A 16733-nucleotide genomic window follows, 5' to 3' on the forward strand; every position below is an offset into this window, starting at 1 on the left:
CCTCTTCCTCCTGGCTGAGTCCAAGGCAGTGGATCACTGGTACCCTTTCTCTCCCCACCCCCAATTTTTTTTAATTTTGCATAAGTACAGACTGTTTCAAATTTCTATGTACGTCTGGCATCGCGATGCGACTGGCACTGCAATCGAGCGCCCGCTGCAGCTCACGCGTGCGCAGACGCTTCAAGGGTGTAGAGTTAAATCACGTCGACTGCTGCGGTAGGGCAAGTGCTGCCAATGGTACTAGAATCGTGGGCGTGCCGCATTATGGGCCAGTGCACGGATGTCATTGTTAATGCGGTAACTGGGCCGATATTCTGCACTAATAATTTTCAAAAACATGTGCGCCACAGATAGGATACCAATAAACAAGGAAAGACGAAATCGCGCCTCCTTTCTTTCTTTGCGCCCCGTTTTGCTGTGCAGTTTTTCAACTGTTCCCGTACCAACTTGCCCAAGTTCAAACGATTGTCTGCACTAAACGTTGTGTATTGATTGATTGATTGATTTGATGGTTTAACGTCCCAAAACCACGCTATGATTATGAGAGACGCCGTAGTGGAGGGCTCCGGAAATTTCGACCACCTGAGGTTCTTTAACGTGCACCCCAATTTGAGCACACGGGCCTACGACATTTCCGCCTCCATCGGAAATGCAGCCGCCGCAGCCGGGATTCAAGCCCGCGACCTGCGGGTCAGCAGTCGAGTACCTTAGCCACTAGACCACCGTGGCGGGGCAATAAACGTTGTGCAGTGCCAAGCTATGGACCTGTGTTTGGTATAATGTGGTCCTACAAACAGTATTTGAACCCATAACTTGTTTGCTCTATCCAAACATCGTGGCAATGTTTGCATTCACAAATGTTTCTTTATTTTGTGTGCGCCGCAGTAAGCTGCATGACGAAGACACGATAATGAACATGCATTGTTCGTCGTCTCTTATTGACTTTAAATAAAACAAAGCACTCAGTTGTGACTGCTGAGCAGTTGAGCGGGTTTAACACAACGAAAATTCGAAAGAACTCGGGAATGACTTTGAATAGGACAACCACATGAACGTCCTTATTCTCGACAATATATAATCACAACAGAAAGGATTCACTCACCGGCGCCAAAATGAAGTTGTGACGCTTCCAAGTTCATGGCCCCAGCGGTAGCGATGATGGCACTAATTCTAAACGGCAGTGAATGCGTGGTGTCATAGATGTGTTCCGCCAAAGCATGTCTCATTTGTTGACGATGGGGGTGGGCCATCAGAAGATCCAGATTTAGCTGAACAAAACAAGGGCTCGTCTGCCACACGTTTTTCTCTTTTTTCAATTTTTTTTCTTTTCTAAAAAGAGCAGCACTGTATGAATCAAATAGTCAACTTCGCGCCAAATTTACAATCATACTGAAGAAGAAAACACATAGACTGTACGGGTGCTCACTTACAACTGTTTGTTCCTTGAAGAAACAGGCTCTTATTAACCCAGTTCTAGTCAACACATGCGCAACATGCTTTGGCTGTCACTTACCTAATGACGCTATCGGACGCATGCCCTCTAGATAACGTGCTTCCGACTCATACAGGTTGAGTGACGTTTCGCTAACAAATTATACCCGATTTTTTGATGTAATAGGCTTCCAAAATGACCTTGCTTTTACTTTTTTTCATGATACTAATCCGCATGAAGCATATTGTGTATCCACCTGAAGTAACATGAGAGCTAAAGTGCGCACCGACCTTAATCTTTACTTTGAGAGCGTGTTCTCTTGCTCGGTCATTGACGCAGCGCCCTGTGTGGGCGACGTAGCTCTTCCAGCACGACAGGGATATTATGTAAGTCACTCCAGTGGTGCGCTTCATGACATTCCTGAAATAAGCCCACATGATTTACCCTTCTGTGTGGTTGTGAATTTGGCACAAAGTGGAGTCTTTAATTCAGGCATGTACCAACTAGCTCAACATCGAGTTCTACAAGTAGTACTCTGTTGTTTATTTGGTTTACCATGTCCTGTGTACAACGAAAAGAGTGACTTCAGATTATTGAACGCTGTTGTAAAAACTAGACTACATTTCGGAGCCAGCTAGCGAGACTTGTTGAGGCTTTCTCCTCCCCTAAAGCATTCTTGAATTTGTTCCCGCTTGTTTTATCGGGTTAAGCCAGCGCAGCAGTACGACTCTTACGGTTGAGGGATTTTTTGTTGTTGAAAGTCAAATCGAGACAACGCACATTGCGTGCTAATTCTTGTGTCTTCCTCATCGAAGTGTACTGCGGTGTGCATACATTGAAGAAATGTTCATCAACACGCACAGCACCACTGAGTTTCGGGATAGCAATCAATGTATGCCGTCAAATGGTGCTTGTAGCACCCCGTTATCACAAATAAAGGCCGAGAGGTTGGTGTCATACAACATTTAGTGCAGATTATCGTCCCAGTTCCTGCACTAACAATGATATTCGCGCGCTGGCCAGCAATGCGGTAAACAAGAGCCACCGTATACCAGGCAGCACGGTTCAAAACTACTCGCCTGAATCATCTGCGCACGCATTGGCTGTTGATGGCGCGTGGTGGCAGCGCTGGCTGCATCATGATGCCACGTGATTTGAGATTTCCCCAAAGTCTGAAACAGCCTGTACATGCGCACGCAGGCATACAAAAGAAACCACGAACTTGAAGCAAGTGTAATTTCACTCTACCCCCCCCCCCCTCTTTGAAGAAAGATTTCTCTCTATGCTGCTTATGGCCCACGGTCACGGTTGCCCACCTTGAACAGCGAAGGTACGCATTCACAGGTAGCAGATCCTCAGTTCTACATTTCCCTCCCTTTTTTCTTCGCAATTTTAGTGCTTGAACACTTCAGTTGAATTGCAAGTGTTTATGCAACCTAAGCACAAAAGCGCGGACGACGTGGATGAAGTTTGCTTCGATACGCCCTAACCTTCTTGTCACTGCAGAGAGCCAAGGCCTTGTCATTTCTGGAGGGCCGAGCAGACAGGAGGCGTCCGTTCTTCATAATGTTGAGCACGCCTTCGCCGCATGCACCATTCACGCCCGCGATCCGCCACAGGAACGCATTCCCCAACGTGACGGCACCCAGGACGCCATCCTTCAACACCAGCGTCAACGGGGTAAGTTACATATTTACGACAACTTGACAGAACGCTATAAGAGAGGAAAATCGATAGTTTGTTCACTTTTAGGGTTCATGTGCTGTTTGTTTCTCACAACGTTTAATTCATTGCTTTACGCACATGTTCAGAACACATATAAAAAAGAAGATATAAAGTACCTGAGCTGTCTAAAGGAATTACGGCACTATTTACATGACAAGAACGAATAGAAAGTGTCGATTGCAATGATTGTAAGTATTGTGTTATGTGCTTTTTTACCTTTCTCGAGACGTACCAACATAGCAGCGTTGAAAAAACTGATCATGCTGTATGCGTTTTGTTGGCTCCATGGTCTCATCTATTGTATTTTTTAGACGAAGCACTGGCTAGTGCGACAGGCCATCCACCCTATACCGGAAGATGTGGTTTCCTGGATTGACGAAGCCTACAGGAATAGGTAACGGCTGAATGTCAGTGCTCATTGTCAGTGCTCAATGTCAGTGACCAAAGTCCATGCAAAGCCATAGCCACCTTCACGTGCATGATTAGATTTGTAAAACAAAGTGTTTCCCCACAGGCACAGTGTTCGTAGTGTAGATAGCGAGAGGGAATTACTTTACTCAAGAAGGAACCCCAATATGGCTCTGCTAAACAACAAGACAACTAAGTTTATCAGATAGGTGCAGAAGGTTTAGGTGTTTGAGCAGTGCCTTCATGACGTATAGGACACAGTCCACCAGCCACTTATCCAGGGTCACTGGCATCCGTTCATCATAGGTGTGTACCCGAGGCACCCATTCAAGGCTGTATGGATGCCCGGACAACCCTACAAAGTGCGGGGTTCATCCAGGAGTCCACCACACGTAGTAATGATGCACGGTTATCCCGATCGCAAATTTCTGAAATGCCTCAAAGGTTCGCACTCTTTTCTTTCGGCAAGCTGTTTATCCTGACAGGCCCCTGCAACCCTGCTGCGCCCACTATCTCCAACCTTAGCCGAAAGGAGTGGGTGAGAGGCGACCCTGATTGGCTGCTCTAACCCTAAGGCCCAAGAGGCCTTAGTTCGACTAGCCTAGGCAGCAGCCGACGCCCATGGAGTCCCGTACTAGGGATCCCCACCTACTAGTTGTGGGTGCTGTTATCTTATGAGGTGGTCGCTGCATACTATCCTTGTTTGTTTTGTTAAATAAATGTACTTGCCACCATAATCCTGACTTGATAATTGCTGCTAGTATTCGCTCAGAGAGAGTTTTCTAAAGTTCACTATAGAAAAATCTCGCGCTACAACGGTTCAGCGAATGATGGAAATGACCTGTAGTATACATCAGAAAATTCATGGGAGTTTTGCGTGACACACGAATTTGCCAAGTGTTTGTGCTTGCGAGCTTCTAACACACTTGTGGCTTTGTTCAATGTCTTGCTTTTATTTTATTTTTGTCGAATATAAGAAAAAGGCCACTGGGAACTGCGTGACCGGATTTGAATTGTGGAGCTTAAAAGGTTGAGGTGGTGAAGTGCTGAACATTTGCTGACTCACATTTTGCAACAAAGCAACTCCGAGCTACGGAAAGCCAAACGGAGCCGAAAGTACAAAGATTAGGGAAATGTCTCTATTACCCATCATTTTCATGCTCGCCGAATCAGCATGCGTTACAGCGCTCCCACGGACACTAGCACCAGTGTTCTCGCTAGTTTATTAATAAGAAACTATGTGCGCTTTTACCCAATGTCATCCTCATTAGGTTTTCTCTCCAGCATGAAATAATTACCCGCTGCCAACTGCCAGGTCAAGGGGCTTTCTCTGAGATTTTACAGTGTTATGGCTTACGCTGACGAACGCTCTGATCACCAACTCGAGGTGAGAGAAATGATACTGAAAAGGGAAGCATTGAGAAACTGATGAGCACCTTTCAGAAGATGATGACAACGGAATGTTAGGAGGGATGATATTTCAATTTCTCAAGTACAGACCACTTTCTTATCAGCATTCCATCATATACACCCTTATTTGCCATAAAGGGGGCAACAGTTATGCCGTGGTAACGAGACGTCTCCACACGAAAGTTGATTTATGAATGTCGCCATAACGTGGAAAAAATTGTCCTTGCAAATAAATATGACTGAAGTTGTACGTTCCAAAACTACGATATCATTATGATGAATGCCATTGTAGAGCGGTTCAGAAATTTTGACCATCTGATGTTATTTACCGCACCCTGACATTGCCTCGATCAAAAGGCGACTGCCATGGCAGGAACGAAAATCATGACTTTCGGATCAGCAGCTGAGCACATAGACCCCTGCACCACACTTACTCGTAATACCGAAAAAAATGAATGCCTTGCCTAAGAAAAGAAAAGTAGGCTGTTTGCTTTGCAATTCTGTCTTACAGTGAAGCACTACTGTTGTATTGCGAGAAAGCATTTGCGTCATGCAATGACTTCGTATCATGTTTTCAATTACACGCGCACACATGCACAGTCCTTGGTCACAGTACGGGCATCAAGAGGTTTAACAAGTGTGCATGCAACAACGGTACTTAGCAAATGGTCAGTGAGCAAGAAGTTCATGTTACTTCTTAGATGCGAAGCCTCTCGTGATCAAGCTCAATCCGGTGTGAGGAGTGACCACACATACTGGAAATGTGCGTCCCTCCCCATCTCTCTCCTCTCCTACGCTACCCCATCTTATCTCCTACGCAGGCAGCGTCGGCTCGCAAGTGTGTTTAGAAAAATTGTTTAACGATTCAGAGTATACTTGATACTCAACTACGAGAAAACATGGAGCCGTCTCAGTAAAGGGGAAAAAGTGGTCGTTGTTGGTACTGAATCGTAGCTACATAAAATTGTGTTTAGACAAAATACATTTTTACTATGTACAAAGCATAAATTATGCGTGACTAATCAGTTCACAGTAATACATTCACATTTTGCCAGTGCCATTGTTACATTTTATGTGTAGGTGTGATGTATGCTCATCTGTATGTATCATGCTTTCGATGCAAATGCCATGTAAAAACACTCGGTGAGCTGTGTCATGTATGTGCTATTGCCATGTAAGGACCCTGGGCCTTCGTCAAGTACCTGCAACAGCTTTTATATGCAAAGCATTTCTTAGCGAACTTCGGCGACTTTGAGCGTATCTTTCTATCTATCTATCTATCTATCTATCTATCTATCTATCTATCTATCTATCTATCTATATATCTATCTATTTAAAATGCAGCCGCCACAGACAGGATTCGATCCCTCAACCTGTGGGTGAGCAGCCAAGTACCTTAGCCACTAGACCACCATCGCGGGGTGATGTGAATGGATGATAAAGGTATATGACTGGTGCAAACATGTTCCAGCATGACTTGCGTGTCATGTAGGAACATGAGTACATGCCAAGCTCATGATGCACACGTGGTCGTTTCGCTAGCTTAACGTACAACAAATTTGTTATCACGTGAAGCGAATGGGTGATGAAGGTTTATGACTGGTGCAAACATGATATACTATAATTGCGTGTCTTGTAAGAACATGACTACATGTCACGCTTATGATGCACTCGCAGTCGTTTCGCTAGCTTCACATACACCAAATTTGGTATTACGTCACGTGCATAGATTACAAAGATATACGACTGGTGCAAACATGATCTACATGACATGCGTGTCATGTAAGAACAAGACTACATGCCATGCTCATGATGCATTCGCGGTCGTTTCGCTAGTTTTACATACACCGAATTTGGTATTACGTGACGTGAACAGATGATGAAGGTTTATGACCTCTGCGTACATAATAATCATGACATGCGTGTCATGGAAGAGCATGACTACATGTCATGGTGATGATGTGTTCGTGGTCGTTCCGCTGGCTCCCCATACGTCAGTTTTGGTGTAATGTGACGTGAATGGATGACGAGGATATAGGACTGATGCAAGCATGAAAATAATGACATGCGTGTCATGTAAGAACCTGGCTACATGCCACGCTCATGATGCACTCGCGGTCGTTTCGCTAGCTTCACATATACAAAATTTGGTATTACGTGACGTGAATGGACGATGAAGGTTAATGACACGTCCAAACATGATAATCATGATATGTGGGTCATGTAAAATATGACTACATGCTACGCGTATTGCACGCTCGTGGCCGTTTCGCTAGCTCCACATATACCAAATTGGGTATTCCGTGACGTGGATGGACGACGGACAAAAATGCGAGCGCAAACATGGTAATTATGAGAAACAAGTCATGAACGGCATAATTTATGTCGGCCTCATAGCTTTTTGCTGATTTTAAAGTGACATAACAACCTTCCTCATTCATGCTTCGCATATAATCGAATCCATAGTACGTAGGATCTGCCAATTTTTTTAAAGGGAACCATGGCTGCTTCTGTACTTTCGTGTGCCACACCCGAAGAAACAGATAGTGAGCCAGTTTTCTAATTTCTTGATGTTTTTATATTTCTTTGTAGATTACGCACTCTGCTATCTGTGGATGATATGGTCGCGGATGTGCTTGGCTACCTGATGTCGAAGCAGCTTTTGAACAACACCTACGTATTCTTCTCGTCCGACAACGGCTACCATCTAGGTGCGTGTTCACGTTATATTCATTGCGTTATACTGCGCTTCATAAAAGTGCAAGCACGCATAGATAATGAAAAGGGTAAATCACAGGGGAACAAATTAACCAGGTGCGGAGCTGTATACGCATATTGTGTGTTGAGGGAGGAGGAAGACGAAGTGATTCGTTTACGGTACACACCTTGCTTGTCTTTGTGCTTTTCTGGATTTTTCACTTCATTTGTGGGGTCTATCGCCCCATACATCGTGGTGATGGATGTTCAACCTCACGGGGCACCGTCCGAGTCCGCTTCGACCGTGGGGACTGCTTCGAGGAAGCGAGGAAACGCGTCTAGTAGTGAGAGTTATGACACTGAGCTGTACTCCGAGCGACGAGTCCTCGGACGACGGCTTCCAACCCGTCCTGTACCGCAAGGCTAAACGACGGATCGTCAATGCATCTTCGGCATCAAGCACGACCACCGTGAAAACTGCCCCTCAACAATGGCCTCACTCTATCCTGTTTGTGGCACTGAAGGCTACCGACAGTCTACGCGGGCTGAACAGGCAAGCGCTTTCTGTGAATCTCGAGAATATTACGCCAAATCAGATCAAAGAAGTACGTCTAAACGCAAGAAGGAACATCTTGACAATCGATGTGCTGAACCCACGTGCGCTTAACGCGCTTCAGAAAGTAACGCAACTGCGTAACATCAATGTCAAGTCTATAATACCAGTTCATAGCACCACTTCAACAGGAGTCATTGATGACATAGCCACTGAAATTACAAACTCGGATCTTTCAGTGCTGATAAAACCGGCAAAAGAAGATAACGTCATTGTAAATGTCAGCCGCCATGGTAACACACATTGTGTGAGAATTACGTTCAAAGGGGACTGTCTTCCCTCTCATGTGAAGGTTGGCCACTTTCGTCACCAGGTCCGACCATTTATTACAAAACCTATGCAATGTCATAAGTGCCAGAAGATCGGCCATATGCAGAGAGCGTGCAAGAACTCCGAAGTGTGCCCCCGATGCTCAGAACCACACACCGAGGACAAATGCAGCGCAACCATACTAAAGTGCCCTAATGGTCAAGGTGCCCACAGTGCATCTTCCAAAGACTGTCCATGCATAAAGAAGGAGTTTACTATTCTTAGACAAATGGTGCGAGGCAGCTCTATCGACAAAGAGGCCGCGGAAAAAGTCCGGCGAAGACGACGACGTCAACGTCGAAGATCTTCGCGAAGAACACAGTCAATTACAAGAAGTAAGTCAATGCATCTGGGAACGGCACCCACTGCAGGGGTACACTGCGGTGATCGCAGACGATGGAAGAGAGAAAACAAGTAGATCTCTCTCTACTGAAGAATGGCCGCCACTTACGCGCACGCAACTTGTGGAAGAACCGCATCAGAAGCCGCCTTCATCAGAGCAAGCTGCGACAACAGAGGAGCAGCGGAACTTGGATAAGCATGTGATTGCTCTTCTACGACCCATAATTAATGCCATTCGCACGATGTTAAACAACATGCACACAAGGTCAGCCAGAAGTGCAGTTCAAGTACTGGACGCTCCGAGTCTAGTACTGGTGGCTCTTGAGTAGATAATGGCTCACTAGCCACTGTCTTTCAGGAAAGAGGTCAAAAAAGCAACAATTTTTCAGTGGAATGCACGGGGACTGAAATCACGCATTGCAGATTTCCGTCGGTTCGTTTCCACCAATATATTTCCCATCATCGTCATCTGCGAGCCAAATTTATCGAGCGCTATCAGACTCTCCGGATACGAATCATTTATGTCGGCTTTTTATAGTGGAAACAGCAAGGTCCTGCTGTTTATTCGCCGTGATCTGACTTACATTCTTCGGTCTGTACCACCTGACAACTATAACCAATATATATGCTTAACAGTGAAGAAAAAGGGTCTTACTGCCACTGTTGTCGGTGCATACCTGTCGCCATCAAGTAGATTTGACCACAGAAGACTAGGACACAACCTATCAACCACTCCTGGCCCATGGGTCATTATCGGAAACTTCAACGCCCACCATACGCTATGAGAGAGCGCGAAGGTCAGCGCAAAGGGTGGAAGTCTGATAAAGTTTGCTTCAGACAAAGAGCTTTGCTTGTTAAATGATGGCAGCCCAACATTTTTACGTGGTCCTGGATACAGCAGCTGCTTTGACTTGGCTTTTGTTTCTCGAAGTCTCGTCAGATGTGCCGGATGGTTTGCGGACATAGAAACACATGGCAGCGACCAAATTCCCACATATGTTAAGATCAGAGGATTATCACCTTGAAAGGTACGCAATACTACTGGACCAAGTTCGAATCTTTCATGGAAGAACGCTGTCAAGAGAACACCTCATTTGACTTAGAAAGGTGATCAAGTCGACAGTGCAAGACACAGTGTGCACCCTCACATGCTCTTCGAGAGTAACCGAATTCGATATGGAATTAGAACGACTTCGAGCTCTCTGATGGCGTGCAGAACGAAGGTGCCGATGCACGAAAGCAATCGACGATTTACGAATCGCTACACGTCTTCAGAAGAAGATACAACGCCGCATACACAAGCTAGAGTCACAACGCTGGGCAGCCTTCTGCGTGTCGTTAGATCCCCGCAAGCTTTTATCACACTTGTGGAGGACAATAACAGGGCTCCAGACAGCTCGCATTCAGCAGTCCCCATTCAAGGCTCTAGCCCTCTCTCAACAGAGATCGGAGGTTGACGTGGCCGAAGAGTTCTGTGCCAAATTATCTGGTCAGCTCGCAGATCTCAACATCTCCACGCTCTCACGTGGTGGCACGACATCACGCGATCACCACATGGAGCAAATTTTTTTTTCTATTCGTGAGCTTGAAGCAGCACTGGTTTTGTGTAGACGGACATCAGCACCCGGGCCTGATGGAATATCATACAGAGCACTGTATCACCTTGGCGAGTGTGCGAGGAGTGCCCTCCTCGAGATATACAATGATTCATGGCAAGAGGGCACCCTCCCAGTTAACTGGAAGACCAGCCGTTTTTTCCATTACTGAAGCCTGGCAAGTCACCATTGGTGCTCACATCATACCACCCGATTGCATTGGCTAGTTGCTTGGGCAAAGTGATGAAGAGGATGGTACTAGGACGGCTGTAATGGTTCTTGGAGCATCACCACATCTACCCGGACGCTATGACGGGGTTTCGCCGTGGCCGGTCATCAATTGATAGCGTCATAGACGTGGTCAGCTACGTGCAACACGAAAAAGGCCGTAAGCGTCTCTGCGCTTTATTTGTTGATGTTAAAGGGGCGTACGATAACGTCACACATGAAGCTGTCCTCACCGCTCTCGAGGAGGTAGGAGTGGGCGGTCGGATGTTTCATTGGCTACACAGCTATCTCTCTGAGCGATCCTTTTTCGTGAGAACCGAGGATGGTGACACTTCGCTACATTACAGCCACCGTGGTGTTCCCCAAAGTGGCATATTTAGCCCTGTACTATTCAACCTGACTCTAATAGCTCTCAATGAGCATCTGCCAAGTACTGTCAGATTGTCAATGTACGCGGACGACATCTGCGTTTGGACGTCTGCAGTAACACGTCTACAGCTGCGAGCGCGAATTCACAGAGCTGCCACTCAAGTTGCTATTTACCTCCGTCAACGAGGTCTGAAAATTTCCTCTGAGAAATGTGCACTTGTGGCATTTACGCGCAAACCAATGCAGAACTACAGCGTTCTGATAAACAGCGAAAGGATACGTCACCTCCGATTATACAAGTCCCTAGGTGTTATAATTGGCAGAGACCTCTCATGGAGCCCACATGTATCATACATGAAAAGGCGATTGACAGACATCTGTCATTTGTTCAAGTACCTCGCTGGAAAGAACTGGGGAATGTCCACAGCTGCTATGTTGTGACTATACAGGGTTCTTTTCCTTGGATTCCTTCGGTACAGCCTACCTGTGTTAACCAACGCAAGTAAAACAAGCATAGGAATGCTTCAAAGTGCCCAGGCTTAAGCACTCCGGATATGTTTAGGCTTGCCCCAAAGTGAATCAACAGCGGCAACTATCGCCATCCCAAGGGACCACCTCATCAAGACCCACATTAATGCGGAAGTTCTGAGGACACATATACGACACCTTGCTCGAGTTCCTCGACATCACCTAGCCTCTCTACCAGTGGTCCAACCATGCACATCTTACTGCAAAACAGTTACCGCACATGGTGAGTCAATCCCAACTTCGTTCTCTCCTGCCGCTAGACCTGTGACTCCGCCATGGTGCCTCGCTCAACCAATGAATAATATTAACATTCCTGGTGTCCCGAAAAAGGCCAATTTGTCGTCACCGGCTCTTAAACAGCTCACACTACTTCTCTTGTATGTGAAATACCAAGACTTCACACATATATACACTGACGGATTGGTTCAGCCGGATAGCTCTACAGAAGCAGTAGTGATACCAAGGTTGGCCACGACGATTAAATTCAAGACATCTCACGCTACAACATCAACGGCAGCAGAATTGGCAGCACTTCGTGCCGCGTTGCAATTTGTAGTAGATGAAGCTACACGCAAGTGGACTATTTTCTGCGACTCGAAGGCGGCACTGCAGTCTCTACTATCAGCCTTACGCCGTGAACCACACGAGCAGCTGGTACTAGAGATAGCAGAGGTTATGCACCACCTGACTGAGAAAGGGCACCAAATTTCATTTCAGTGGTTACCCAGTCACTGCGGAATCATCGGCATTGAACGGGCCGATCAAGCTGCCCGCTCAGCCCACACAGATCATAAACTACAACTACCACTTTTTAGGACAGATGCTGCACGAAAGCTCCGCAGGCTTGCTCGCCAGCAAACCACATCACAATGGAAACAGCCACACTTCAAGCATGCAGCGTATAGTAATGAACGACTATGCCTTCACAAGGAACTCAGCAAATTAGATAATCAACCTCTGTCGGAGCAAGGAATTTTACAACATCGACAAGATGCAACTTCACAGAAGAAGGCCCTGAAAGCGCTACTACACTTTTAGCGATCGACCAGCCTTACTGAACGGTTGTAGCAAGGACGCCCTTCCTGTGTGTGTATTCGTTTTCACGTGAGTGCGAGTGCGTTTTTGTTTCTCTATCTACCCCCTCTTTCTTGCCCCTACTTCCCCGCCCCCAGCGCTGGGTAGCAAACCAGATGCCAATATCTGGTTAACCTCCCAGCCTTTCCTTTCTTTCTCTCTCTCTCTCTGTCTCTCTTGAGCGTTAAGGAGGGCGCAAGACGAAGAAAAATATGAAAGGAGTACCAACGTATTAGCAGTTCCAATCTTCATGTGGCAGATGGAACATCAGTCAAGTATGCGATACCTTCAGAGAAACAGAGAGATGCTCCCGCAACATCTAATTTTCAGTATGGTTGTACAGTTAGGTGCGTCCGTCGTTACAATAATCAAAATCTCCACAAAACATGAGGGGAGGTTTGTCTGTGGGATTACTGTGTAATTTGAGGGCGTCACAGAGCGATTTTCCTGCTCACGATGGCAGCTCTCCCATTGTACAGTACCGAATGCTGTAAATCGTTAACCACTTCTTCTAAACACACAGAATCGATCGTGAAGTCGATGTTCTATCGGGACGGCTTACTGCTCTCCCATAGTTGAGTACTAAGTACTCTAAATTGTTACCAACTTTTTCTAAACACACAGAGTACTCTGAATTAGTAACGACATTTTAGGATCGAAGCTTCTTAAGGTGTGGGCTGAGCGTCCCGTCGTAATCGTATGTAGCCACCTCTCGTTAGTGCTTGAACCGGCTGTGGAGGGTGATACTTGTGCATATAACGAAATGCATACACACTAAAATTGCAAATTGTACGATACTACTTGACATTACTTGTAGTATGATAAATAATAAAGATCACAGCATAATCATGGATTGAATAATGATGAGTGGGGCGAAGTGCCTGCCATTCCGTTTGAGCTTCCGGCCATCCGTTTGTTCTTGCTTCTGTCCATCTGTGCGTCCACCCGTCCGTCCATCCTCTCGTGCGTCTATCCGTGCGTTCATCTGTGCATCCGCTCGTCCGTGCACACGTCCCTGCGTTCATCTATGTTTCTATCCGTCCATCCATCCGTCCATGCATCCGTATGTCGTCTCGTGCGTCCGTCTGTGCGTCTATCCGAGCACCCATTCGTGCTTCCGTGCATCCATCTGTGTGTCCATCCCTTTGTGCGTCCCTCCATGCGTCCATACCTCCGTCAGTTCTCTCGTGCATCTATCCATGTCTGTGCGACAGACAGACAGACAGACAGACAGACAGACAGACAGACAGACAGACAGACAGACAGACAGACAGACAGACAGACAGACAGACAGACAGACAGACAGACAGATGATGGATGGACGCGGTTCACGGTTTGCCGATAAACATTATGATACATGCAAGGCGGCGGCGGCTCGCGCTCAAAGACGGAACCCCGGTGTGCAAACGCGCGAGAAAATAGGAGTCATATCACACGAAGCCGTTGGCGATTGGTTCTTCGGCTGTGGCGCCGTACGCCAGGGGGCGCAGTGTAGTAAAAATTGGGGGACCCTCAAGCTTCGCCTCTAAGAGTTGAACGCGATAGATAATTCTGGCCCCTAGTGCGCCCTGCAACCGCTAAGTGCATACTTATTAATATGTTTTGTTACACACACACACGCACACACACGCACGTACATGCACGTACACGCACACAAGCAGTAGATTCTACCAGCACGCACGCGAGAATGGTACATACAGTTTTTTTATATAAAGAAGGCGTCGCATGGCTTCAAGATACACGTCGCTCTTTCTAGCCATAAAGAATTTCACAATGCCTCACAGATGGCAGCACATTATCTAGCGTTTGCTCTTTGCTTCATGAACGCCTCTAGAAAGGCAATATATGTTTTCCGCTAGATAGACATAATTGTTTATATTTAGAGCTGTTTGAAAGTTCCTGCGTGTTTTTAGCGGCAATGGCTGCACTATTCCGGACTTTTCCGACAGCTTGATGGCCTCCCAAATGCGTCTACAAATCGCTGAATGGGCTTGTTTTCGTCGTGACAGCTGTCGAAAAAAATTGGCTAAGGAGACTACTTCTCCTACCTGGCATTTATGTAGTGTTTTTTCCCGAAGCAGTGGCAAGTAACATCGTGGCTTTGTGATCAATAATGAAAGAAAAAAAAAACATTGTGGCTTTGTGGTAGGACACCTGCTTGCCACGCGAACGGCCCGGGACCGAACATTCCATTCTTTATTTTGATTCTTTCTCAAATTTTCGCTCTCTGACGATTTTCGCTCACAACCAACGGTGCTGACGCTGACGGCGGAATTGCTGCGACACGAGCTCTCCAACGCAATTGCGTTAAAAATAAAAGCCGTCCTTGCGCGCGCCTGAGTTCAGAAGGTCAGTGGATGGACAAAGCTGCAGAGAAGCGTACGCGCAAGGCGGCGGTGGCTCGCGCTCGAAGACAGAACCGCGATGTGTGAGCAGGCGAGGTGAAAGCGCGCCGTGAAGCTGCGTGGCGGCGCCGGCAAGATACCGGCGAGCGAGTACGGTAGGCTGAAGCGGTGCGGTATTAGTGTGTGGACTCAACTTCGCTCCGCTCTCCATCATTCACCCCGTGAATAGGCTGTCATTTTTCTAAACACAAAAGTGTACTGCGAATAGTTCGAAAAGTGAAGTGTGGGTCACTAATTTTTCGCCAAGGAAAAGAGAGCTATATGAAATTCGAGAGCAGCGGGGATATCACGGTATATAAATTGCGCTTCATTACTGTGATAATTAAGGTTCGTTTGCGCTGTGTAGTCTTTTCGCACTTTTAGGTGGTTCAATGCCACCAACCTATATTGTTGACAGGTGTGTACGAACAGCCTAAACAAGATCAGGCTTTTTGTTAGTCCTTTTCTGCTGGGGCACCATAGAATGATCTGCTAATAGCGACCAGAGAGACAACGCGTTATCTTCTTTTATCCTATTGTCTACGCTGTCCAGTTTGTATGTCGTACATGAATTGTCTAAATACGTCATTACTAACACACGTTTCACTCATTCTCACAGGCCAGTTCTCAATGCCGAAGGACAAGCGGCACATCTACGAAACGGACATTCACGTGCCCCTACTCGTCAGGGGACCCGGCATCACCGCCGGGAGAGTGGAGAAGGTGAGCGCAGATGGCGAATGTCGACGCGAAGTGAAATTTCTAGCTTTCCATGATGAGCCACAGAGTTTCGCTCGACTGCATCAACGTGGCCCGACAATGCTACCTTTTTTATGGGTGCAGCTGATGTTTACAGCAGAACCACGCCTGACAAACGTGCACCTTTCATATAAGACATGCTGGCTTTGTAGTTCAAAGAAAGAGGCTTAAAGCCATAATATATGCCACTGAACAGGACATGTCTCTGGAGACAACGTTTCCACAGTGGACCACCCAATGCGCAAATAATAATAACAGATTTTAGAAAAGCATGTGCTCATTATTTGGCAGGAAGAAGGATCTTTATTCGACAACCAAGCAATATAATAACGTACCACTGATCCCAACCGAAAACGCATATTTGGGCCTCTTGTCATTTGTGTTTGCAAAGTAATGTGGCTGCTGACGTGGCCAGCTGAGTGCTTACCCACTGAGACTCTCAACCCCACTCTTAAGACTCGGAGAGCACCACAGGTGTGGTTCGGAGAAATTATTACGTATTACCTCTACGCTCACCCCCTTTTCCCAACTTATGCAAAGGGCTGAGTAAGGCGAAGGAATGACCGATACCGTACTCTGCACTGCAACTACTAAGCGTTTCGATACGAACGTGGATATGTGGTGCCCACAATGCCGGGAGGCCTGCGTTATTTTTCACATGGTGTGAGCATGTACTAAAATTATCACCTGCCCCCTTTTTCAACGCCTTCTTGAGATGCATGGGTAGTTCCCTCTTCGACTGCTTCTCACCATGGAGTCTCAACGAACTCTAGCGAGACGGGCCAAAGTTCGTAGCTCTTTATGCAATGTCCTGGGCTGTAAGGAAACTGTGCATGTAGCGGGGTCACACTTTGGCCTCC

At 46.6% G+C, this 16733-nt stretch overlaps 1 protein-coding gene across 1 annotated transcript in view; it reads left to right on the forward strand.

The window, feature by feature from the left end:
- The window catches only part of LOC119174271 (N-acetylglucosamine-6-sulfatase), a 46429-nt gene that overhangs the window by 22091 nt on the left and 7605 nt on the right, over positions 1-16733 (forward strand). Inside the window, exons 7-10 of the mRNA XM_075883003.1 lie at positions 2939-3112; positions 3469-3551; positions 7568-7686; positions 15734-15837. Of these exons, the coding sequence (XP_075739118.1) occupies positions 2939-3112; positions 3469-3551; positions 7568-7686; positions 15734-15837 (480 nt within the window). The remainder of the gene's footprint in view (positions 1-2938; positions 3113-3468; positions 3552-7567; positions 7687-15733; positions 15838-16733) is intronic.

This window comes from Rhipicephalus microplus, unplaced genomic scaffold, assembly GCF_043290135.1.
Source record: "Rhipicephalus microplus isolate Deutch F79 unplaced genomic scaffold, USDA_Rmic scaffold_15, whole genome shotgun sequence".
Taxonomy (NCBI): domain Eukaryota; kingdom Metazoa; phylum Arthropoda; class Arachnida; order Ixodida; family Ixodidae; genus Rhipicephalus; species Rhipicephalus microplus.